Consider the following 27,523-nt stretch of genomic DNA (forward strand, 5'->3'; position numbering starts at 1 on the left):
ATTAACGGGTCACGACTATCATATTACAAAAGCATTGTCAATTGTCACGCTCGAAATCTTTCTTCTTTTTACAAGTTCAACCCTTTCATGAAGCAAGTCTGACCACAATACCGGAATAGAAAATAGGTTGCCCACAAATGATTCAAAAGGCACAAAAGAGTCGTTTGTGTTGAACGGTTGTGTTCTTTGTGTACACTTGACATATGACTCCCGGTCTTTAAGATGGGAACACCGAGTGCTATTTAAACAAAACTGCTTTTCACTCTCTGCTACGGGAATAAGGTGAGATTCCCAGCCTGACCTTTTTAACCAGCAATGGTAATTCCCTCATGAAACAATTGAACAAGATAAGACGTAAGTGCAAGCTGTCATTTTCGGTTAACGTGGAAAATAATTTTTTCTTAAAGGTAGCCCATGATTTTGTGAAAGAAAAATAAACATACAGTATGAAGTAGCAGGGTTTGCACCAAATATTTTTAGACTGTTTACTTAGAATCGTCATGAAATGTTATTATAGATGGTTCAAATCATCAATTTGAACACCATAATTGACTAATTGTGTTTTTGCATCTGTGAACAAAGTATGAAAAAAGAAAGCAGGCCTACGTAGGTCATGAGTTACTGTTTCATCCACACTTTGACTGTAATTATGATATGTCGAGGTTATGAGCAGCACACAATGAGCTAGTCTGCACGGCGGCGTAAGAATATGTGGTTGTGCGGCACAAGAAGGCCTGCTGAGTTAGGCCTTGGGCTATTTGTTTTTCTTTGGATTGTTCTATAAGTAAGGACAGACGTGTTTTTCATACAAATATTTACTGTAAATATGACTTTACTACGGCTGTGTTGGCGTAGGTTAGTGATAGGCTATAGGTGTGATCTGAGTCGCCCACAAATTTGATTGCTGCTATCGGATTTTTATAAACTGATGACTGCATTAGATTGGTTTGTAATATTTATTTCTTCTGCATTTAAGACACGAACTAATAACTTTTAGATCTTCCAGAGGTGATTCAATTAAAAAAAAAAAAAAAAAAATTTATTAAAGGAGAATCTCTAATGTTGTAACCAATGAGCAATTGTGTGCTTATGGAGACATTAACAGGAGAGCTTTGTGAAAGTATCCTGCCTGAACTGACCTCTGCTGCAACAAAAGCCAACCGTGGCCAAAAGAAACAGGTGGCCCCTTCTGTTCCATGGGGATAAAGGGGACATTTGTCGGGGGCCCCGAGGATTGAAGCACACCAAGCCCCTCAGATTCGGCCGGCTTCATCGTGAAGTATCTGGTGTGTGCGTGTGTTCGTAGAACTTAAATGGCCTGCACAGACCACTAGGCGAACGGTATAATCCACATTCCTCATGCATTGCCATCCACATGCCAGACAGGATCGACCTCCCATTATAACCCCTCGTTAAATTTAACAACACTGTGAAAGGGGGAAATTATTTTTGTACACAGATAAACGCTTACGGTAGTGCTAGGAAGAAAAACATTCCACCTTTGGTTGTGTTAATGAAACTATGAAAGGTTGTACACGAGTTTCTGGCAGCGCTGTGTCTACGTTGCGTAAAGTCACGCGTGATTGGTCGGATCAAATGCAAGGCCGCCTGTGATTGGCTGATCGCGTCCTGTTGACCGAAGGTGGACTCCCAGGGAGTTGGGAACGCTCGAAGCAAGGGAGAGAAGCGAGAGAAAAAAAAGAATCCAGCCGCAGAAGTACACCATGCGCCTCCCCCGTGTGGGACGCCGTTGATACTCCAAATAATAATAACATTATGTCAACGTCGAGCCACAGCGGAGCCCGTTTGCTATGGTTTTGTTCGGCTTACTCGCCGTTATTGACGACCGCCTGGAACGCCGCCCCGCAACTACTCAGGTAACTTTGTTTCAACTCCAGCCGCTAGCGTGGCTGCTAACTAGCTAGCAGTTCGGTTTCATTGGCACTTTTTCCAACTTGAACACACCGCGCAAGCCGCCGCCTAACAACGAGCCATTCGGGTACTTTTGGGGCTCATATAAGCGAGTATTCTAGTATAAAACAAGTGAACGAACGGCTGTTTTTTCAGAGCAGTTCGCGTGAGAACGACTCGAGACGCTCAGCCCGTCGAAATCGAACAATAAAATAGCCATCTTTAAATCACAAAACCGGTTGCGACTATTATGTCGACGCAGGGGGGTAATATCTTATATACAGTACACGAAGGCACGAATAACCTCCGTTTTGGAGTCTTGGAATGGGTGAGTCCAATTTGTCCCTTGGCTCACTTGTTGCTGGCCATTGATGATGCTGCGGCGACGCACCACGTTCACTTCATATGACCCATCACAACAAGACCGGATCGGTCGTACATGTGCTTTGTTGCTCACAGCAAGACCGGTGTTTGTTGCTCACTGCGCAAACCTCCACTAAGCGCCGAACTCTTGCTTTAGTTGCATCTGTTTCCTAATCGTTATCACTTTTCCCAGCACTCTCTCGCTCATTTGAAGGAGCATGAATTCGTTTCAAGCAGTTATCAATGCTGACAAAGCATGCTCTACCGTAGTGTCAACACATCCATCCATGCATCCATTTTCTAGCGCTTATCCGAGGTCGGGTCACGGGGGCAGTCGCTTTAGCAGGGACGCCCAGACTTCCCTCTCCCCAGCCACTTCATCCAGCTCTTCCGGGGGGATCCCGAGGCGTTCCCAGGCCAGCCGAAGGACGTATTCTCTCTGGCGTGTCCTGGGTCGTCCCCGGGGTCTCCACCCGGTGGGACATGCCCGGAACACCTCACCGGGGAGGTGTCCGAATCAGATGCATATTTTGCTGTTCATATATATAATGTCCACACTTGTCCTCTCTCTTCCAAATGGATTAGGTAATCCAGCACGGATAAAGGCATACATTGCAAGGCGTGGAACACGGATTCTGGTTTCCCACCAGATGTGGGCGTTCACCGGCTAGAGGAGTTGAAGTCACGTCGAATGATGGCGTCACGTTGGGCTCAGTCTTGTGATGACGATCTCGAGCGACAACAAGCGAGATCGTCGTTCTGTGAGGTACGCATTAATCTACCGATTATATCTTTAGATTGTGAGGCTGCAAGTTGTTGTTGTTTTTTTTTTTTTATTGGGGGGGGGGGGGGGCAGCTGATTCAGGGTTTCTAGAGTCATCCCTCTGTTGACTCCGGTGTGGGGGTGGAGTTACAGGGGCTTGACACTTTGGCCCAGCTGTTTGTGCTTGTAACAACTCCTGTTAGATTCTGTTCTCTAGTTTCCCACTATTTCTGTTGGATGTTCACGTCTGTCCGGTGTTTGTATGAACACGGGTCATGTGCTTGAGGGATACAAAAAAAGGTTGCGGCAGTGTCGTGTCATGAATGTGTTCTGAGCATTAGCGGGTAGAGTTGTTCCGATTCCATCACATGATCGCGAATTGAGGCCAATCATCGTTTTTTTTAATAGCACTTGACTGTAAAATATGTTTTTGCACATGGAAATAACGACAGTTGAACGAGTACGTTACTATAAACCACTGGTGTCAAACTTAAGGTCCGGAGCCAAAGCTGTCCCTCCACATCTTTTTATGTGGCCCGCTCAAGCAAATCATGTGCGTCTACGTCATGTTTCTTGATAACATCTGTAACATAATTGCAAATTTTATTCACTTTAAATAATGTTATGATATCCCAAGCATTTTTTGATATCAAACCCTAAAAGTAGTTGAGCACAAATAGTTGCACAAACTGTTTTAGTTGACTATTGTTTTCAAAATTAATTATCCATCAATTTGTTGTTTTATACAGTCGTCCCCTCTATTCAGGGGTGGGGACAGTTTTGGTTAAAATTATCCACCAATCAGCTCGCGCTGGCCGAAATTCCGAGGGGTTCTCCAAGTCAGTGCGTCAGAATTACCGTGACGATTCAAATAGTGTCACTTGCCCTGAAAAGTCACCTTAAGTAGTTTTAGTTTTCTTGATGTCTCGTCCACCTTTTGTTTCATAGTCAGCCGTTTCCATTGGCTCTGTGTCGGCAGTCGTTCTCGGGGATTCAAAACCTCGCCGCGGCACTTGCGTCAAGGTGGTCTAGAACTCCCCTTCCCCAGTAATAAACCAGATATTAAAGTAATTATCTGTCGACAGGCTCACTGATATCAGATTATTGTTAGTGAGATTTTGTCAGAACATTGAAACAGTATTTGGGTAGCTTTGGCCATGAACATCCTTCCACACAGTTTTAAACTGTGAGAGTAAGACTGGTGATCATGCAGACTTTTATAGGAAAAACCAAGAAAAATGAATACGTTATCTGCTTCTCTTTGTTATTATCAAGAGCCAGCTTCTGTATATCCTCTCAACCGCCTCTATGAGTCAAACGATTGAAGCAGTCCGCCTGATCACGACAAGCTTGAGCATGATTGGCGGTGTGATGTGAATGGCAAGCTTCAATTGTGGAAATCCCACTGTTAATGAGGCCGGACCACCAGCTGATTCATGTGCTAATGTCGTGTAGGAAACCCCCCGGAGTCTCCGGCCCTTGGATCTGGTGGTTATTTTATCATTTAGCAACACTGCTTGATACCCCATTATGTATTGGCTTTGCTTAGTTTTGTAGTAGTAGTTTAGTAGTTCTTGTTGTTTCTTTTTTTTTTTTCCTTTTTCTCACAACTTGGATTCCTCTGGTCACATTGAGTGTACCAGTCAATCGGCTTTTATCTGTAAAATGTCTGTGATAACATTTTCCTTGTTCCAGTGTGCATACAGCTGTGTTCGATGGTCGATTCAGGTTTGTTGCTATGTCAGGAGGCTTGTGGCTTGTTTTTTATGATCCCCATCACCTGCAAGCTGGTTTGCTATGCCCTAGCAGAGGAGCAAGGGAAATGAGAGCAGAGTGAAGTAGATTATTGTTTTGGATAATGCAGCGTAATCCATATTTAGTGCTGCAGGGGTCTACGGACAAACCAACCCATCCCGCTCCCCACCTCTACCATCTTTGCCTCATTAAAGGTCAGTGTTTATCTCATTTGGAGTGGCTGCCTTTCACAGAAGCCTCTGCACAGGCGTCACATGGCTAAGTGATGGCAATCGTAAGGAAAAATTGAGCCACAATTGGATAGAAGAAGTTTGTTACTTCCTGTTGCCCTATGGTAGTGTCTGCAATGTCTCAGGGGCGGGGGACACAGTATAGGGTGATTCAGATGTCCCTTGTGCTGTCTTAGTGCAATCAAATGAAAACATCCACTGCGTGGCAATTTGAAAATGGCCTTCTTCCTATAATGACTCACTTATTTCCTTAAAAGCGGAATATGCATAAAACAGAACTAATGGTCAATGTAATCTTGCCTTCTTTTGCAGAGAATTTTCTTCCACATATTCTGTAGCTGATTTAACCACCTGTACACACCTTGATTTCTAAAATGTGAAACACCCCACACATTACGAGGAAAACATCACCTTGTGCTTACTGCTCTCTTACAGTAGTGTGTGGTGTACTGGAGATGACCACAGCACAACACGCACACACAATGCTATATGTATGCTGTAGTACTAAGACTGACCTGTGAGAGGCAGCATGGTGCCACAGGGCTTTCAGATTCCCAGAAAATACCAAGAAGAAAAAGCAGGAGTAATAGTAGTAGTTGGGGGGGGGGATCTAGGCTTACTGTTTGATTTTCTGGTAACTAAATTGTCATTGCAAAGTCTTCTCGTCAATTTGATTGTGGCAAATGATTTGTGAGGCATGTTGAAGAAACACTTAACACAACCATTTGCTCCTCTATTTGTGTCCAGCAACAGCGCGACTTGTCTTTGATCACGTGGGGGATATTTAAATTTGGCTCGATTGTCAGCATGTGTGTACCCTGCCTTAGTTCTTCTCGCTCCCCGATTACATTGTGTGACTGCTACATTGTTAAAAACTGCTCAAGCTTCTCATTGAGATTAGATTTTATTTGGAACAGTTAGCTCCAGAGTCCCCACTCTACTACAGCATAAAAAAAAACTTTATTTAACCATACAGGCAATGTTTTAAGAAACATTTAAATTAACTGTCATACAAGTAGCAACGCAAGTTAGCCATTCTGAGATAACTCTTAAAATGTTCTCTTTATTTTTGATGATGAATGAGGAGGGTTAATAAACATTAAACTGATGCATCTCGGGCATCAACTTTTTAACATTGACTCTCTGAAATAAAATCAACCACTAATGTTGTGATTGTTAAACTATAGCACATTTAACACGCTAACTTTTGATCAGAACTGACAGGCATATAGCAGGTAGATAATAGCTAGCTTGAGGTGGCTAGACTAAACATCACAATCAACACTTTTGCTCACACATCTACATGTATTCTGCATTCTGTTGATTAGTTAACCACCTGTTAGCTGCTCCTAAACCTTGTCCTGCACTGCAAAAATGCGACGGCCCCAGTGCCATGAGCTGAGACTTTTCACAGCAAAGTGTTTCCCTTGGATGTAACGTGGTGTAGAATCTGGCAGCCCGCAGACAAGCAGGTTGCCTCACATTTTAGTACTGTGTACTTGACTCTTTTTCAGAGCTACAGTATGTCGCGCTTCACTGGTAGAATGACATTTAGTGACACCAATTATATTTTTCAAACACACAGGTCACGGGGTGGGATAAGGTAGCATTTGTTACTGATAAGTGGAAATTCAAGTTCTTTTTTCAGTGTGCGTATACACTCTCAGTAGGGTACTTACAAGTACAGGTTTTGTTTTGTGCAAGAACTGTTGCATAAACATGGATACTCACTCTTGACTTTTTCAAACGGTAGCAGGTGATGGAGTTTACTGAATGTCACACAAAAAGAAGTAATTTTTTTTATTTGTAGGTGTTTCCATACCCCTTGGATGGGCGATTTACAGTCAGTACAACTGCTCCAAATAGAAACAACAGCACGGTCATTGTAATGTTGGAGTGTGTCCGCCAGTGTAAACAGCAGGGTTTTATTACACAGGATAGACCAGGCTGTTTGCGACCTCTGGACACATTGTGTGAAACAGATTAAAAAGTCAAATTTCTCAATTATAATTATAATGAGTTAGTAGTCACTCTACGAGATAGTTGGGCTGGCCAAGGCTGGATTAATCGAATTTTCATCGTGATTTCGATTTTGGCTTCTCACGATCATAAAAAAACATAATCATAGGAAAACGATTAATGTGCTGAATGGCGCGGTGTGTGTGTGTGTGTGTGTGTGTGCGTGTGTTTGTGTGTGTGTGCGTGCGTGCGCGCAAGGTCCTGCAATGTAAAAGTACTCTGGCCTTCTGAGCGTGCTTTAAGCTGTTTATTGACACCACAGTTAGTTTACTATAAAACTAAACACAACAAATAATATAATTACACACATTTTACTATATTTAAATACAACACATAGTCCATTTTAGTGCTTAATGCTAATGCTCGATGTAAAACCCTATTGACGGGCTAGTGAAAATTAGCATTAGAAGTTACGGAGGGATTTACCTTCAAATAACGAATATTCACACAAATTCTGTTGGGGGTCGGTGGAGGTCCAGAGAAGTCGAGAAATGTCTGGGATTCATTGAGGTGGAATGTCACACCATTATTAACTATATGCATGTGGCAATGATAACACTGCTCGGCATGTGCATGTCAGGACACCCCCTCGCTCCCCACTGTGTTTAACGATCAGAATGACCACATGCGCTTCCTGCAAAATCGGATCCTGGGACTCGTTTGCCGGCAATGCCTCTCTGGCTACGGATTAGAATATATCTCCGTGGCACGAAAGATTCCTGAGGTCAAACGGCACTGACTTCTACTGGAAGCACTATAATCTTAAAACAAACCAAGCGAACATTGGCAAAACAGTACAACCGGTTGTGCTAGTTTCATCAAAAACACTCAGGTGTGAGCTGCACCTGTAGCAATGTTTGCCAGCCAGTCACAGGAGTGTAGTAAGGCCTAGGACTGTGTGTGTGTGTGAACCGCTTATTCACTCTTAAAATCTACCCTGGGCACATTGGTAAACAATAGATGCCGTTGTGCCAAGGTTTTGCATAGGGATGGGCATTTGACTACATTTCCTTGATCGACTACGTGGAAAATGAATAATAAAACAACTAGACATTGAATACATTGTCATAAAACAGAAGAACCAAACAGACAATCATAAGGTGTAACTTCACCTTCTTACATTAAACCCCACATAAAACCAATAAAGAACTGTTGATGTTGAGAAATATGATTAATTCAACATTAGAGATATATCATATCAGGATTACTGTGACCAAAATTGTGCTGACTTTGCTGGCCTGGATAAACTTGCTCCATTCATGTTCCATCAGATTGTAGCATGGGAGCATCCGCCTGACTGTTCTCAGCTTCTGTTTCAAGTCATATTTAGGAGATTATTATGCCTCAACTTCCAAAAGCTGTTGTCACGTAGCTCTTCTTTCGACAGCAAACTAGTTAAGACTGCATGAACAACAATCAATTAATGGGTCTATTTTCTGCCCAGTTCATGCCCACCCTTATTTCCTGTGCTCTATGTTGTAAGAGCAGAAATAAAACAATGTGGGACTGTCAAAGAATGCTTCCCTATGTGTATTGAATACACTTTTAATGAGCCACGGCTCAGTTGTCATCTGGTGACACTCACAGCTATTGCTCGGCCCTTTTAAAGGTGCTGTGAGCAAATAGTTTCTCGTGTTTGTTTTTTGAAACTCGGCTGCACACATTCACTTCTCCCCTCCAACAGCTGTGTCAATGAGAGAGCGCTGCTGCAAGCATTCAGTCCTGTTCAAAGACTTGAGTGCGTTTGTGTGACCAATCAATAACACAATCAAAACCTCACACAGCCTTTAATCGTCTGTTTGTGTTAAATCTTGTGGCGATTCAGTTCATTTATCATCCGGCATATCTGCTCAGGCGCAGGGCATCAACGCAAGCTCATCAAATTCTTCACACAGCGGGGAAAGTCTACATTTTAAGGGGGAGGGGAGAGTTGGTATGAGATACAATGGATAGTTTTTTTTTTTTCCACTGTGGAAATACAAGGCATGACAGAGATGTTTCCTGAATCGAGGAATATGATATAGGGCTGGAGTGGGCAAAGAGGCACTGTTGCTGCACACTTGATACCACCAAGGTGTGAGGTTATAAATAGTCAGTAAACACACAAAGCCCTAAAAAGTTGACATGCTTCACTCTCCAGCTGAGAAAATGGGATGCCACTGAACTTTGAGTGTAAACACTAAAGGCGGAGGAGCTGACACGCGTTTATCTAGAGAAACTCCAGATACCTTCTTAGAATATAGTGAACTTTTCTATGAATTTTTATCCGAACCACTTTTCACTTTGTCAATGACTGACAAAACGATGTTTTTTAAATTATCTTAGCCCTAAGGGTTAAGGCTTAAGTATTGTACATATCTCTTCAACTCTGAGAAATGTTTCTTAGTGATGCACCAGAATGAAAATTCATGGCAGAAACCGTAAACTGAAGAGGAAACCAAGGCCAAAAAACAGGAAGAAATGAATATACCAATTATGAGTAAAATTTAATTTATGGCTCTGACTTTGTACTAACCTCACTAAAAGCAAGGTATTGCAATTGCATAGATCAATAGCAATGTTTAAAAAAAATCAACTGCAAAATAAAAATATTTATTTAGCACTGATGTTCCAACAATGCACAGAAAGGGCTGAACGAGAAAAAATCAGATCATAATATTTGGTTACATAGCAGTCGATATATATCACGATATGAAACCAGTCACCATTATTTTCAATCTTAAATGTTCTCTGTTCCTCGTAACCTTTTGATTTAAATACAGTATTTATTTTCTGTCAAAAGTTGAACGTGACATGGTGCATTATACAATTGTGTAAGACAAATATAACGTATATATACCTAAACGTATAATTTGAGCAAGCAAAAGCTTTCAAGTTTTCCAATTCACGCCCAGGGAGTTGGTAACGAGCGTCCATGAATTGAATCATCCACTTGAATCTCTTCGGTGGCCAAAAATTAGGTGCCTCGCTAGTTTCACGCTAACCATCTCTTTCTGTTGTTAAATGGCCTGTTTACTGATCATTACAGCTGCTTATTTCACACTAAAAATTTTACCAGAGAGACATATTGCTTTGGATAGAAGTATGACTAGACTAAAATACCATTTTGTAGAACCTTTTTCCCTCTTGGTTTATACAACCCCAATTCCAATGAAGTTGGGATGTTGTGTTAAACATGAATAAAAACTGAATACAAAGACTTGCAAATAATGTTCAACCTATATTTAATTGAATACACTACAAAGACAAGATATTTAATGTTCAAACTGATACATTTGATTGTTTTTAGCAAATAATCATGAACTTAGAATTTTATGGCTGCAACACATTCCAAAAATGCTGGGACAGGGTCATGTTTACCACTGTGTTAGATCACCTTTTCTTTTAACAACATTCAATAAACGTTTGGGAACTGAGGACACTAATTGTTGAAGCTTTGTAGGTGGAATTCTTTCCCATTCTTGCTTGATGTACAGCTTCAGTTGTTCAACAGTCCGGGGTCTCCGTTGTCGTATTTTACACTTCATAATGCGCCACACATTTTCAATGGGAGACAGGTCTGAACTGCAGGCAGGCCAGTCTAGTACCCACACTCTTTTACTACGAAGCCACGCTGTTGTAACAGGTGCAGAATGTGGTTTGGCATTGTCTTGCTGAAATAAGCAGGGGTGTCCATGAAAAAGACGTTGCTTGGATGGCAGCATATGTTTCTCCAAAACCTGTATGTACCTTTCAGCATTAATGGTGCCTTCACAGATGTGTAAGTTACCCATGCCATTGGCACCAACACAGCCCCATACCATCACAGATGCTGGCTTTTGAACTTGAACTCCATAACAATCCGGATGGTTCTTTTCCTCCTTGGCTCGGAGGACACGACGTCCACAATTTCCAAAAACAATTGGAAATGTGGACTCGTCAGACCACAGAACACTTTTCCACTTTGCATCAGTCCATCTTAGATAAGCCCGGGCCCAGATAAGCCGGCAGCCTTTCTGGGTGTTGTTGATAAATGGCTTTTGCTTTGTATAGTAGAGTTTCAAGTTGCACTTACGGATGTAGCGCCAAACTGTATTTACTGAAATTGGTTTTCTGGAGTGTTCCTGACCCCATGCGGTGATATCCTTTACACATTGATGTCGGTTTTTGATGCAGTGCTGCCTGAGGGATCGAAGGTCACGGCCATTCAATGTTGGTTTTCGGCCTTGCTGCTTACATGCAGTGATTTCTCCAGATTCTCTGAACCTTTTGATGATATTATGGACCGTAGATGATGAAATCCCTAAATTCCTTGCAATTGTACGTTGAGGAACATTGTCCTTAAACTGACTATTTTCTCACGCACTCGCCCCATCTTTGCTTGTGAATGACTGAGCAATTCAGGGAAGCTCCTTTTCTACCCAATCATGGCACCCACCTGTTCCCAATTAGCCTGTTCACCTGTGGGATGTTCCAAACACGTGTTTGATGAGCATTCCTCAACTTCCTCCGTCTTTTTTGCCACATGTCCCAGCTTTTTTGGAACGTGTTGCAGCCATAAAATTCAAAGTTAATGATTATTTGCTAAAAACAATAAAGTTTATCAGTTTGAACATTAAATATCTTGTCTTTGTAGTGTATTCAACTAAATATAGGTTGAACATGATTTGCAAATCATTGTATTCTGTTTTTATTATGTTTAACACAACGTCCCAACTTCACTGGAATTGGGGTTGTAATACTAAGTACAAAAGTTAATTAGGGGACCCCTGATCAATTCAAATTATTCATCCATCACCTTCCTCTGTTTATAGAATGACTCTGCCGAGTGGAGAGGCTTGGACCCGAGAGAAGAGGAATCGTTTTCATGGCCGAGACCCAAAACGGTGCTTCTGCGTCGCACTTGTCACGGATTTGGCTTTACCCTGCGGCACTTCATTGTGTACCCGCCGGAGTCATCCACGCACTACTTCCTGGTACATGTCAGGCTGTGATTTAATTGGATTACATGACTTCATATTCACAAAGTAATCTATGATTGATTGATTGCTTGATTTACTGCTGTTTTTTTCCTGTTTTCTTTATAGGGGGAAGATGTTGGGCGCAGAGGTAAGCAAAAAAAAAAAGGCAAATGCAGGTGTTCCTAGCTGGAGTAAGAGCGGTGCCTCTGACGTTTAATGACTCTTAATCTAGCCACTCTCTGGCTCTTTTAGCTTCCTTGTGTGCAAAGAACAATGTCGCTCCCCGTGTCATTGACCTTTGTGGCGGCACGAACGGTTTGGTCAGCACCATCTGCTACTGTCCTGTGGCGTCCCACCTCTTCATATTGTTCCACTTTGTTGTTCTTGCCGCTTTTCTCCCTCACCATAGAAAGGCCATCAGAAAGGGCTGGCCTCACTTTTTACTGGAGCATTTGTGTTTGAACCTTGCTCTTCCGTGAATAGATACTGCTCTGTTTTGAAGCAACAAATCCTCACATCAAAGTCAATGCCATAATTATTGAGTGAAAATACTCTGATTTGAAATGTTTAATGAGCTTCTATCAAGTTACAGTCTGACTTGGCAATTTGGCCTTAAAATAAAATTGCTGTATTCGTCATTCAAACTGCTCTAAGTGCTAGAGGACTCTGCATCTTTTTGCGCAATTGTCAAAAAAAAAAAAAAAAAAAAAAAATTTGTACTGGCATTACCAGATAACTAGCAACCCTTTATTTCTCAGTGACTGTTTTTGTCAATGTCTTTATGTCTCCAAAGTGTTCTCTGTCAATTGACTGTCTGTTGTCGTACTAGAGCGGCTCCAACTTCCGGAGACAAATTCCTTGTGGGTTTTTGGGACATACTTGGCAAATAAAGATGATTCTGATCTGATTCTGATAATCCGGCTTCTGAGTTTAATCGATCCTTTGTGCTTTCCTGTTCGGGGTCGCCACAGCGTGTCATTCTTTTCCATGTAAGCCTATCTCCTGCATCCTCCTCTATAACACCAACTGCCCTCATGTCTTCCCTCACTGCATCTATCAACCTTCTCTTTGGTCTTCCTCAAGCTCTCTTGCCTGGCAACTCCATCCTCATCAACCTCTACCAATATACTCACTTTCGCTTCTCTGGACCTGTCCAAACCATCGAAGTGTGCTCTGTCTAACTTTGTCTCCAAAACATCTAAACTTGGCTGTCCCTCTGATGAGCTCATTTCTAATCCTCTCCTACCTGGTCACTCCTCGAGAGAACATCAACATCTTCATTTCTACCACCTCCAGCTCTTCTTCCTGCTGTCTCTTCAGTGCCACTGTCTCTAATCCGTACATTATGGCTGGCCTCACCACTGTCTTCTAAACTTTGCCCTTCATCCTAGCAGAGACTCTTCTGTCACATAACATACCTGACACCTTCCTCCACCCGTTCCAACCTGCTTGGACCCGTTTCTTCACTTCCTCACCACACACACCATTGCTCTGGACTGTTGACCCCAAGTATTTCAAGTCTTCCACCCTCGCTATTTCTTCTCCCTGTAGCCTCACTCTTCCCCCTCCACCCTTCTCATTCATTCACATCTATATATTCTGTTCGCTGCCATGTCGTCAGTGTAGACAGTGCGCCTCAGCAGGCTACGGAAGCCGCCAAGGGAGAAAAACAGTATTTTTTTATTTTTTCCCCCCCCCCTCTTTAAAAAAATTAAATTGATGTGATCCCTCAAAAAATAGATATATCAATTACATCGCCAAGTCCTAAACTATAGTATAGAAACTTGTTGCTGGTGTCAGAATATATTTTTATTTAATTTTTTTTAATATAGGTTTTGGATTCCAGTGATATTCAATGAGCTCATTTGCTTTTTCTGGGCGATCATAAAAGCTTGTTGTCCCTGGAATTTTCCCAGCTGGGTGTTAGTGATTCCAATCATGTTTGTAATCTTTGGAGGTGATTCAAGGAAATGGAATTCATCATTCACGTGTTTAGGAAGTGAAATCTGATCCGAAGTAATCTTTGTTGGCGTCTCGCACAATATAACCCAATTAATCTGTTGATGATACTTTCCTCAAGACTTTGAGTTTTCTCTCAAGGATGAACCAGTGTTGCCATGGGATGGAAGAACACTGAGAGAAGAAACGCATGTTTGTAATTTCGTGAAATAACAGTTCATGGCATTCATAGTTGATTCCGCCGTCTAAGAATTTGACCGTAAAATAGCCTCCAATTCACAGAATGTCAGCAATTTGAGGGTTCTCATAATGACACCAGAACAACTGAAATAGAAATGATTAATGGCCACTCAATCTTCCAATCGTATGCAATTCATGTACACAAACATTCCGCAAGAGCGCAAATGAATAAATGTGTTCCACTTGCATCAACCCTGCACAGTTGAACGCCACCATCAATTATCTTATTGTATTAGAGTCTGCAGCTTCTCAAGACAAAGCTCCTCTGTTACAGCTCTGGGTTCAAGTTTGGGTGCACTCACAATCTAATGTTCCCTGGTCTTGTCTCACGTACAGATCCAGTGAGGCTGCAATCAGCTGCCATTAAATCTGTCATATAGTGTTTATTTTGAAACAGCAAAGGTTTTCTTTTCATGGTTAGTGTTTAAGTTTGAGACCGTCCCGAACCAACAGTTCTGTAAAGCAATACTCAGTGCAGTTTTTTTTTTATATGAATGAATTCAGAGAATGTGCCTTTTTTTGTTTCATGTGACGTGATCAGCGCAATGATCCGATTTCATCCATCCATTTTCGTTACCGCTTATCCTCACAAGGGTCATGGGCGTGCTGGAGCCTATCCCAGCTATCTTCGGGCGAGAGCCGGGGTACACCCTGAACTGGTTGCCAGCCAATCGCAGGGCACGTATAAACAAACAACCACTCACACCTACGGGCAATTTAGAGTCTTCAATCAATGGGATGTGGGCGGAAACCGGAGTGCCCAGAGAAAACCCACGCAGGCACGGGGAGAACATGCAAACGCCATGCAGGCGAGGCTGGCATTTGGGATCAGAACTGTGAGGCAGATGTGCTAACCAGTCGTCCACCGTGGCGTTAATGATTTTCCGTTCTCACTATGATGGAGTACAACATCACTCGCTCAAGTTACATTCATCAAGTGGTATATCATTTCTTCTTCTTTTCCTTTCGGCTTGTCCCTTTAGGGGTCGCCACAGCGCGTCATCCTTTTCCATGTATTTATACATGCCAAATCAAATGAATTTACAGTGAGACTTTCATCAATTGGGCACCTTGAGTTTTCTATTGTATTCTATTAATTCTAGACTATTCATTCTGTAACACATATGGTTAATTTAGACAGTTTGCTCTCTGTGAACTCACTGTTTCTATTGGCCACTGGTGCCCAGCCGAATGAAGGTAAATGTAGTGCACAGCTTACAGAAACCCTCATTAACCTACTGTCCTCATTCTGATGAATGGTGAATGTTAATGTAGAAATATGGACAGTGCCTTTAAATGACAAGACTCTCCCCTTAAAATAATGAAATGTCCTAGTATTCCACTAGAGGGAGTGTGCCTGATTGCAGTACATTACATAACGCGAGGCCCCACAATGAGCGAGTGCATGAGTAAGATTCTGGGGAAGAGAAGAAAGGACAACTGTAGGCACACACGTCTCTCATCATTTCCAGAAATTTAAAATGGCATATTTAGGTCTTATTTTCTGCATAAAACAACACTTTGTAATTAAATAAGAATGAGTGTTCCTCTTCTCATTCTGGCAACCATTCCACTCTAGTTAGTGTTCCATGGTGTGCTGACTCACTACCAGAATGTTAACTACGAGCAACTCTTTGACACTGGACACCGGCGAGTGAAAGAAAAGAGTGGGAGTAGTGCAGCTGAGCCCACTGTCACTCCACCTACTTCTGTTCCCTTTCTCTCACACTCATCCTTCTTGTCCCCCTCTCTCTTCTGGGCAGCTGCTAGGAAACAAGGACTGGCCGAGCAAACTGGTTTTCCTCGCGTTACCAGCTTTTATCCACCTAGCTAGAGGCCACACAATTTCCCTCTATTGAGGTGCTGCCTCCCATCCCTCCAACGTTCTCTGTTAAAACCTGCCATACAGTATATGTAATGTGGGCCAAGTACTGGTCTGAGAATTGTTTTTTTTTTTGCTTTCCCAATGTTCATTTAGTCCTCAGAATGTTGAGATTAAACCCACTTTCTCTTGTTCTCACATGCAACCTATCTCTCTTCTTACTTAAAGTAAATGCCTGCTGTTCACTGCCAAATTTTCTTGTTTCTGTTACAGCCTGAGTGATTTTGAAAAACCACCAGATAAATGTAATGTGTACACTTTGTTTTTTGTTTTTGTTTTTTTTATTCGTTTGGTAGGGAGACAGCGGAACAGGCTCGAGCCGATGGACACTATTTTCGTGAAGCAAGTCAAGGAGGGCGGTCCTGCACATGGAGCTGGCCTCTGTACAGGTAGGACCTATCTATACAGTGGAACCCCGAGTCACAAACTTAATTCATCATTTAAAAGAATTCATTCAATAAAAACAATACATGCCAGCATGCACCCAGCCTTGCAAGCAAAAGCTCCCCAGGCGCCGCCGGAACTGCAACACTTTCCAGGGCGTTGTAGCACAATCACCTGCACTTTTCTCTTGCTTCGGAGCCATACGGAGGGCTAATCCAATTCACAGCAAAAATAAACAAAGGCAACTGAAATACATGATGCATGTCTCAGTTTATTTGCTACGAATAATGTGTACACTGTGTGAGAGAAAGTACAACCGGCATAGTTTGCGAGCCGAAATTATAATTGTTTTAGTTTAAAAACATTTTTTATCAAGGCCAAAAGCACTGTATGGTAAAATACGAATATAAAAGTATAATAATAAAAGAATGTAAAGAAACAAAACTATTTTTTAAAAATGTAATTAAACAAACTCCCACACGCACAGACTTACTGTTGTACAGTTGTGTGTTGATGTGCGCCTTTAAGGGGTGTGTCTGTGCCATGCTCCTTGCGAGTGTTTTCATTTTGAATATGCGTTTGACTGTCCCATTCAATAAATGCCTGAAAGTGCATCAGCGACTTTTTTTTTCTCCCGCTTCACTCGAGTGCTGGCGGTGTATCTGAAGCTCACTCCTAACTCAAACTTTGGCTTGCAACACAAAGCAAAAAAATCGACCAAGCGCTAATATTTACTCTAAATGTCCTTTAGGTGATCGCATTGTGAAGGTGAATTGCGCAAGTATCATTGGAAAGCATACTGTGAGGTTATATCTTTGATCCAAGACAGGTGAGATGCAATAAACAATTCAATAATGGTTTATGGTTCACTTTGGCTTTGGTCTCATTTAAATTGCCTTTACTTTCTATTCCTCACAGCGGTGACTTTTTGGAACTTTGTGTGATGCCCAAAGATGAGGACATACTACAGCTGGTATGCATCTCCTACACCTTTTTGCTTTACCACAAGTACAATTTGTTCTGTTTTTGGAACAGAAACGACCCTCTTGCTTTCATCTTGTCCCAGAGAGCTGCTCTAGTTTTGGTCTGCGACAGGAATCCTAAAATCCCATCAGCGTTCTCTATCTAGGTCTTCTAATCGGGACGGAACAGCTTTTCTGTCTGCAAGATGTCACGTTGAAATGCACCACGTTCTCTCAAATACACTTTGTCAATATGTTCAGTCATACACATCCAAAGGAATGAAGCTTACCGTAATTGTTTTCCGCATGAGGCATATCCCGCCCTGTGTGGCGTTTGTATGTCCTGCCCGTGCTTGTGTGGGTTTCTCGGTGTACTCCGGCTTCTGCTAAAATCCCAAATACATGCATGTTAAGTTAATTGAAGACAACATTTTCCATAGGTGTGAATGTGTGTGTGAATTCTAGTGCCTCGTGATTGGCTGGTAACCTGTCCAGGGTGTACCCCGCCTTTCACTCATTGTCAGCTGGACTAGGCTCCGGCTCACCCAAGACCATGGTGAGGAAAAGTGCGATATAAAATGGATGGAAGGATTACTTTCCAAGGAAATGCTGAAATATTGTGTATTTTGCTGACAGAGATAATCTTGATAGAATATTACTAAAGATTACATTCTATAGAACCTGTTTTGCGTTCAAGTCAAACAATGATCAGGTCTCCCTCCACTATGTCACTCTTTGTGTAGGTCATGTAATGTGGGAGCTTTCAAATGCAATGCCACAGTGACTCATGGTTGGAGGAGGGAGGGCGCAATGGTGGTGTGTTTGTGTATATGTGTTTGCATCATATACTCTACATGTAGTGATCGTTGCGTTCGTTCCCGTCTTTTCACATTGTTGTTGAGATGTTTGGCTTTTCTCATTTGGGATCTCCACAGTGAGTTATTTGTTTGCCACAGTTTTTATGCCAGATGCCCTTCCTGAGTCAGCAATCCAGACGCAACCTACCCATTTTTTATTCGGGCTTGGGAGTAGTGTATATGGGCACTCTGGGAATCCAATTTTCGCCGTCCAAAGGAAAGGTAGCGGCATATATCGCTACTTCAGCACTGCTCAATTCACCTTCATGTAAATGCAATAATATCTTTCCGTTTAACTCTGCCGAAATAGTGATAATTATATGTAACATTTTTGCACACCAGCAAAGCTGTTAATTTTGCGGGCTTAAGAATCAGCACTGTGAGCTTGTGATGACTATGAATTGTGTTCATAGTGCAGGCCGCTGCCACAATATGCACTCTGCATATTAAGAGCAAAGTGAAGCTGCACTCAGCTCTTAAGTGCTAGAGTATGTGCGGATGCTAAGGAATCGCTTCTGACAGTGTATTTGACAGCCTGTTTATATAATGAAACCCAATCGCTGTTAACCTGAAATCTCCCCTGTGTACTCTCTCTGGCCGTGTCATAGCTTCATTGATAATTCAATCAATAAATCATTACACTGTCCAATGTATTACAAAAAAGTTATTCCATCTTTCAAAAAGCAACTGAAACATGTACTGTACACCGTTTTGCTTTAAATACTCATACAAGGTGTGCGTGTGTGTTTCAAATTAGGGTTTAAAACCAAGGTAATTCTTTCAAATTAGTGTTTCAATCCTTGGTAAGGGTTTCAAACTATGTTTTCAAATTAGGGTTTCTAGTCCGAGTTAGGGTTTCAAGCCTGCATAAGTGATTCAAACAAGGGTTAGGGCTGCAAGCCAAGGTTATGGTTTCAAATGAGAGTTTAAAGCCTGGGTTAGGTTTCAATTTAGGGTTTCAAGCCAGGTTAGGGTTTGAAAGTAGGGTGAAGGTTTCAAATTACACTCACACTTTCAAGCTACGGTTTTAAACTTTGTTTGGGGTTTCCAACAAGAGTTCTGGTTTTAAAGCAAGGTTAGGCAGCCGTCGACTAATTAACGGCCACTATTCTGTGAAAACAAATACTATCTTATGCTTGTTAAACACTTGAATGAAACAATTTGAGATTTTGAGCTCCAAGTGACATTTTCCTGGTTTTTATTTCCTGGTCACCTCCAGTGATGATTTGCATGTGCAATGTTTTTTGGAGACATGGACACAATCATCGCAGCTGTACAATGTCCCTTAAGCCATGCATGATCCTAGATGTCATATTATTTCTTGATACTACTCGAGCCTTCCCCTGTATGACCCCCTCCCCTATGGCCTTACTCTGGTTCCATAGTCCAATGTATCGCATGCCTCTGTTGTCATGCTGCCGGCCACGCTATTGCACATCAGGTGGCCTGTAGCCACATGAAAAGTAACTCTTTGAAGGGAGACAGACTTGTGAGATAATATCCATTAAAGGCAGAAGATATGCACACATACAATTGGGATGACATTACACTGTAGGAGGCAGCACACACGGACTGCTTGGAGACAGGCAGCAGTTGCTTAGCAAAGATATTGGGAGAGGCTACATTCTGGGAGCAGAAAAGAGAGGTAGTTGTATGCTTGGGAAGAGAAGGAAATGCCAAGAGACAGGGAGAAAAAGAAAGAATGGATCATAAGCCGAGTCGAGTGGATGAAATCAGCTGACTGCCCTGTGTTTTGAAACAGGTTGATGCTGGGGGGAAAAGAGGAGAGGGGAAAAGCTTGGGAGTGGGCGCTCTACCATCAGAGCGGAGTGTATAATCAGCAGCTGCTGCTTCTGTCATGTGAGCAGCAGAAGAGGGAGGGAGAAGGAGACGTAGACTGAAGGCACCTCATCCAGTTAGCGTAATAATGTGGTTGAGTATGGATGCAACTGTGGATGCCTAACAGCAACATGAGAGGCAAGCTCGCGCTCCTGCCGCCTCGCCCAGGACAGACTGTCACAGGCAGGTCGTAACGCGGCAACGCTCCACTTCGCGTGTGCGGCTTCTCCCTCCCAGTGTATCGCTGTGGCTCGAGAATATTTTTTAGCTTGTCAAATTTGGCCTTTTTTTTAGCTGTTTGATGTTGTCTGTCTTTTACTCTGATCATTTTCTGACCGCATGTTTCTCACACTGCTGGTATCCTTCTCTCTTCTGTCTTCATTTCTTAACGCTCTTGTTTTCACATGCTCAAATGGCAGCCTTTTTTTCCGGGATACAACTAATCTGGTAAGCAAACTGCTGACTTGTTAGCTATTTGTCACTAACGTGGTGCATACATTTTGCATATTATGGCATGCATGTCAGCATCATGGCTACAGGGTGTAGTGTGCCGCTTTACGTTACTGCTGTTGATTGTCCACTGGGCAGCTCTGAGCTGGCAATTCAGATGTACTGTAGAAATGGCCGATTTACGGTGTTACTTGTTAGATTAAGACTTTCCGCAGGCGTCTTTGTGAAACCTCGTCCAGTCTTCACTCTGCTTGTCACATCATTATTGTGATAAGGGCCAGTGGCCTCTGAACTCTCTTGCATGTTTATGCTTTCTCGCGAAAGGCGTGGAAGAGAGCCAAACACATTGATTGTTGCCCACACAGCATTATGTAAGTATTTATTTATTTATTTTTTTCCCCAGCTGGAGTAAAGTCCCAATACCGATACATATCCCTTAGCTTGTTGCTCAGACAGTATATTAGGAATGAAACATAGAGGTTAGTCCTCTACCAAGACATTGTTTATAAAGTGAAAAGATCTGCCTGTAGTAATCAAACAATTCCTGATACAAATGATTAGTTTTCATGTTCATAAAGGTCTTGGAGCATAATCAGGCTAAAAATAGCTCTCACAATGAGGGAGAGAACTTGGTGTCTGTCTGTCTGAGGAATCTGTCAGTCTGACATGGGTAAATAGCCGCACTAGTTATGTCTAGTCGTCTCCACATAGTTTGTTGTCTTGAAAAATCCTCTACCGTTACATCGCTGGTGTTTTTTCATCAAAAATATTTGCATGTGAACTCAAACTAAAGCAGATGAAGACTACTGACACTCCTAAACTGCCAATGCCTCCACTCACTCGCACCGCAACATGTCCTTCCCACACACACGCGTTTCCAGTAACACTTACAGTATGTTACGCTGGACTTGTTTAAGCATCTAGTGGCTCACTGTTGCTTATCATACACACCTCCTTGTCTATTTTAACACAGGTTTATTGCTCTGTCTCTAGGCCTACTCCCAGGATGCCTACCTCCGTGGCCCCAACAGCTACAGTGGAAATGCCTGTCACATTCCTGAGCCGCCCTCTGTATGCTACCCAAGAGTAGACTGTAAGCCTACGGGCATGGCCCAAGCCACAGACTCAGCGGGTCCGGGCATCAGGGGCTCAGCAGCACCTTCCGACTATGGATACCGCAAGGAGATCACTGTGCCCCCATCCTTCCCTCCTAAGTCATATCCAAAAAGTCAGATGGCGGTGTGCATGCGCAACGACAGTGTGAGGACGACAATGGTGGTTCCACCTGAGCATATGGGACGTATGGGTCCAGCACATAGAATAGATTACATGGAACCTGCATTTGTAAGGGGGAGGCCTGCGTCATTAGCGCAGTATCCTCATCCGCGAAAGGCAGATGTCCATCACGGCGGGCCAGGACTTGCTCCATATAGAGGCCCCACACCTCACTACCCAGCCACCCAACCAAATATTGATTGGCGAACCTACCAAACGTATAGGGAATACATTGACAACAAAGGAATCCATTCCCATGGTAGTCGTAGTATCCAGGAGAGGCTTGATAGCCTGCGAGCTTCCAATCAAAATAGTTTTGAAACTTCACATCACATTCCCCAAATGGGCTGGGGTCCGAAGGGGATCCGCAGAAGGAGTACTTCCCATGAACGCTCTTACCACGGACCGCCCCCCCACTTCCAAGTTGCCCCACGCAGTGCCTCCCAGGACCGCATGATCAGTTCTGAAAGGATGAGCCACGCCAGGAACTGGCCACCAAGGAGCATGTCTCAAGATGGCCTTATGCATAAAAGACGGTCACACTCCACAGACTATGTTGACCCAACAGAGATTGCTCAGCCCATTGAGAGGAGAGGATATCGAGGAGCAGATCATGGTATGAGGCCCAGCAGACAGTCTATGCCGAGACAGGCCATGCTGTCCAGGCCTTCTGTTGTATACAACAGTGGCCAGAGGGGGCCACACAATCCTTCTATGTACACTAAAGGACCCAATTCTCTCCAGAACCACTCCTCACCCATGCTCTCAGACAGACAGAAGCAAACAAGTGGTGACCAAAATGCTAACCATTCTGGCCACAAAAACCATCAAGGCCACAACAGAGTGAGAGCTGAAAGCATGCAACCTGTTGAGGCCAAGAGAGATGTAACCTTTGTAGGGAAAAGGTCCTCTTCATGCTCCACCCAAAAACAGATGCCTCAGCGGTCTGGCATCCTCAAACCGAGCCGTGAAGATTCTCAAAGCCAGGCGACTGGACGTAGCCTCTCTGAGTCCGGGGTCGTCATGAGGCCTAAGCCGCCGTCTGGAACGAACCCCAGCCCTCTGCGCCACCCCTCCTACATCCTTGCTGTGAATGATGACGAGGGGGCAGATTCCACTGCCGACGTCGCGGCATGCTGGCTTCCCAACGACGCACGTCGGGAGATGCATATACGTCGCCTCGGGGAACGTTACACCTCCTGCTCCAGCAACCTGGATGAGTCATTGGATTCTATTCCATTCATCGGTAAGAGGAAACAAAATGAGTTGCAAGCTCTTTGTTGTCATGGCAACAGCTGTGGTAACATGAGTCAGACCAACAAAGCTTGTCATAGGAAACAATTCAAAATAGATCAATGTTGCTTGTGGACTACTAAACCGCATAGTTGTGTAATTGCTTTCATTTCAGAGCATTTTGGTTTGGCTACATTTCATTCTGCCGAGATGCTCGGAAATATAGAAAACATCCTTGAACGTTGACATTAATCGGTATTGGTGGCATGTACACTGTGTTTGCAGCAGGGCCACACTGTAAAATTCTGTATTCATAGAATGGATTCTATATTGCCCAGCTAGCTTTCATATTGTACAGTATATGCATTTTTATATCAGTATCACGAGAAAATTGTAAAGGTCCTGTAAGTTAATCGATTTGATTTTAAATACGTTATAGATGTTTGAAGCTAATCACTGAAGTGAAAATAGTCAAATACTGTAGACAGTGTATGTATTTTTATATCAATATCACAAGGTAATGTTTAAAGGTCCTGTAAATTAATCGATTTGGTTTTAAATATGGTATACATGTTTGAAGATAATCGCTGAAAACAAATGAAAATATACACATACAGTAACACCCCGCATACTCTGTGCTGCACACACGGATGCACCCATCAGGAGATTCCCCCCCCAATTTGTTTCCATTTTCTTTTCATTTCTTTTTTCGTCTTTTTTTCCCCTCTAAAGTTTTGTACTACTTTTTATCCGCCAATCTTTTTAATATCGATTTACCCTTGAGATTGGCCAGCAATGGTGGTACCTTGCTGTGCTCCATGTATTGTTGGCTTGACAGGCCAGGTGCACACAGAGCAAGCTGTGACAGTGCTAATACGCCAGGACTGCCATTCTGGGACCGGTGCCATCGCCCAGGGGAACAGTGTCTTGATTGAGCAGACCCCGGGCCACCATCAATGGTCAGTTTAATGGCCCCCAGTCACATTGATCAGCTTTTGTGCCCATTACCCACATTTTGCATAGTTAAGTGATACATGGTCCATGTAGTTGTTTTAATGGTCCGCATTGGTAGTATTTGTGTAATAAGATTTGTGTACTACTAAGGTGGACTTGGATGACGACTAAGATTTAAAGTATACCCATCACGAAACCATATTTATTTGAAATATTTGTTGGAATAGTACAGACTAAAGTTGTTTTGTAAATGAGATTTATTATGAACACCTCAATTATTCTGACCCCTTGGAAACCTTGCATTGATGTTGATGTTCCTTTTAGTTTGCCCTGTTTCAAAGTTTGGTACAGGCTTGATCTGGGACAGTGGCTTTAAATTTAGCTCTAAATGCGTCTACAGGGAGAAGCTTTATAATCTGAGCTGTTTCAGACCTGTAGAGCAAGAGGAGGTGGGGCATAATTGTAAGTACTAACTTCTTTATCAGGTTGTGTTCATGTCTCCAATTCTTTTTTTTTTTTTTGTTTGTTTGTTTTGTTTGTTTTTTTCATAACAAACTGTAGTTTTGATTTGCGATGATTTGAAGTTGCTGGGGACATTTTACATATAAAAAGGGCAAAGTTCACCTTTTTGACATCGAATTGTTTTGCTTTGAAACTACAGTGATTAGGTTTTTGCCGTTTTAATATTTGTGAATTCCATGTTTTGGGATTTCTTAGGTGTTGAGTGCAATTCAAGGAAACGCAATGCATTTTAAAGTAACTTTAGCCATATTACTTTTAATAGCTTCCAGGTTTGGAACCTCTTTAGTCTTTCATACAAATTGTAAACTTTGACACAAATTGTACAAATGGTTTTTAATGCACTTTATTTTGTGTTCATAATATATTAACATTTATACTAGCGCATATGAATGAAGCGGTCAAAATCTCATGTCCTGACATTATAGTGATATCACTTAGTAGCGTTTCTGTCATTTAGCAGGCAATGTATCACGCTAAGCTGCAATCATGTCTGAAGAGCTGTAGGATGGTGCTTGCATGCTTGGTCAGAGAGGGACAGGGGACTGGTTTGCGCTTCTTTCCAGTTTACAACCTTGTTGCTGAATGCAACGAAATCACACACGGGCCTTTCGATTTGTTTTTTACGCTCACTTCAGATTTTTTTATTATTATTATTTTTTCCCCTTGTCATAATAGATGAGCCCGTCAGCCCCAGTGTTGACAAGAATGCTGCTCCTATTCCACCCTCCGCTGTCATATCTGTCCCACCATCAGTAGCCACAGGTCCTTCTAGTCCTGACTCACCATGTCCTCCCATTCGCCGACAGCTGTCACATGACCAAGGTAAAAGGCTTTGGGGTTGGTTGGGTCACGGTCACGTCAATACAGTCTTGACAATCCATAATTCTTTACGATAAGAACATTGGTCATTGAATTTTAGACATCTGGTAGCAACTGTGACAAGTACATTTCCTCTAATAACTTTAATTTGCAAGTCATGATGTTTATATGCTCTGCTCCAGAGTCCCTGAGAAGTGCTTTGCTGGAGTCAGAATCTGCCAGTCAAACTGAGCGGTCTAAATCCTACGATGAAGGTCTGGATAATTGCCAAGAAGACGGGAGAGGGTATGTTTAAACGTATTTCCAGTCACTGCTCTGGTCTCTTTTTTAATTTATTGCATTATGTGATTATGCATTAATGTGATCTTGTGCTCATTCTCCTTTTCAAACCTTTTTCTGTTCTTTTTTCAGACTATCTTCAAGTAAGCATATGCCAAGCCTCAGAGGCCTGAGAAAGGTGAGTTACCATCGCCATCATGGATAACATCAATTTAATGACGTGTATTAATGGGCATGGTCCAGTAATGGGTTTTTTATCATTGGAGACGAGCAGTGATAAACCTTCGTCCTTTACAAACTGCATACTTTTGATGCACTTCCATGTCTTTGTGACAGGCACTGGATGGGCATAAATCGTCCGGAGACTCTGGATCTAATAGGGATTCCTCTGCAGATATCTTTTCTGACTCTTCCAAGGAAGGGTTGCTCAACTTTAGGCAGCTTTGTACCGATAAAAATAAGGTATTCCTGGGTAGTAGTGTTTTGGGTAGAAGGAAGAAAATTGCTACATATGCCGTAGTTGTTTTGATGGGCTTAACATGTGTGCCATGTCTCCTCTCTGTAGCGTGTTAGTGGAGGGATGAAGTCATGGAAGCAGATGTATGCAGTTCTACAAGGCCACACACTGACCCTCTTCAGGGACAGGAAAGATGCGCTCTCGCACGTCACCACGCTGCCCGATGAGGAGCCGCTACGAATCAGCATTAAGGCATGCCTGATTGACATCTCCTATAGCGACACACGGCGCAAGAATGTGCTGCGTCTGACAACCTCCGATTGCGAGTACTTATTCCAGGCTGAAGGGAGGGAGGACATGTTGACCTGGATTCGAGTCATTCAGGAAAACAGTAATCCAGATGAAGAGGTGAGTGCGTGTTGCCAAAGTCCACTGTTAATGAATCTAAATGCCCTTTTGTTGTTACTATGATCTCTAAACAAAATAGCCAAAAGTGTGTGCCTTTTACACCTTTTCAGAATGCTACGGTAACAAGTCAGGATTTGATCAGTCGAAAGATCAAAGAATACAACATGATGAGGTCTGCAGGCTCCAATTATTGCTACTTAGCCAAACATTCTCAAATATCAATCTCATCTTTTGCATTCTCTACTCATCAGCGCGCCCAGCAGTAGGTCTGAACCTTCGCCCAAAACCTCCCGTCAGTCCTTGAGCATCAAACAAGCCTTTTTGGGAGGGAAGACCGACAGCAAGAGCCACAGCCCCCATTCCCCCAAATCAGAAGAGCGGAGGACACTGAGAGGTACAGTATAGTAAAAGCTGATGTTTACACGTTGTCCCATCACTTGCTGGAGGACATCGTAACAAATACTGTCTTATTATTCAGATGAGGCTAGTCCACCGAGGGACAGAGGTGCATGGAAAATTGGCATCCCGGGCATCATGAGAAAACCATTCGAAAAGAAGACACCGGCTGGCGTCACATTTGGAGTGCGGCTGGATGACTGTCCACCCGCACAGAGCAATAGGGTGTGTCAGAGCTTTATACTACATGAAAGTCTCACTAGATCATGGGGCTGGGGGATCCATTGATTTTAGCGATGCATTCAGGTTTTTGGGTCAGGATGATTTTTTTTTTTTTCTTCTTAGCGGCTTCCATAGTTCAAAGCTATGTCTTCGCTGACTAACACTGCTTACACTATACCGGTAGTTAGTAGTAGTCAACAATTTGGAATTGGCTTGGGTTTGCAGCATCAGACCATGACCAAAAGACAGTCTCCTGCTAAGTATGTCTAGAGACTAAAGTAACCCCTCGGGTATTTGTGGGGGATGGGGACTAGAGGTTGACATTTTGGGGGATTCTCGCGGGATGGGAGTGAATTACACCATCAAACACGGGATTGGGCAGGAGCGGGAGCGAAGGCCATCGG

General features: G+C 42.8%; 1 protein-coding gene across 1 annotated transcript in view; it reads left to right on the forward strand.

Moving 5' to 3' along the window:
- The first annotated feature begins 1,640 nt into the window (after positions 1–1,640).
- arhgap21b (Rho GTPase activating protein 21b) overlaps positions 1,641–27,523 on the forward strand; it is a 33,492-nt gene continuing 7,609 nt past the window's right edge. Inside the window, 17 exon segments of the mRNA XM_061796975.1 lie at positions 1,641–1,877; positions 2,851–3,040; positions 11,835–11,996; positions 12,108–12,129; positions 16,359–16,451; positions 17,198–17,239; positions 17,242–17,275; positions 17,365–17,419; positions 21,548–23,075; positions 25,214–25,360; positions 25,540–25,642; positions 25,769–25,814; positions 25,973–26,098; positions 26,202–26,501; positions 26,612–26,673; positions 26,753–26,895; positions 26,980–27,122. Of these exon segments, the coding sequence (XP_061652959.1) occupies positions 2,966–3,040; positions 11,835–11,996; positions 12,108–12,129; positions 16,359–16,451; positions 17,198–17,239; positions 17,242–17,275; positions 17,365–17,419; positions 21,548–23,075; positions 25,214–25,360; positions 25,540–25,642; positions 25,769–25,814; positions 25,973–26,098; positions 26,202–26,501; positions 26,612–26,673; positions 26,753–26,895; positions 26,980–27,122 (3,081 nt within the window). The 5' untranslated portion in view covers positions 1,641–1,877; positions 2,851–2,965.

Source organism: Phyllopteryx taeniolatus, chromosome 14, assembly GCF_024500385.1.
Source record: "Phyllopteryx taeniolatus isolate TA_2022b chromosome 14, UOR_Ptae_1.2, whole genome shotgun sequence".
NCBI classification, from domain to species: domain Eukaryota; kingdom Metazoa; phylum Chordata; class Actinopteri; order Syngnathiformes; family Syngnathidae; genus Phyllopteryx; species Phyllopteryx taeniolatus.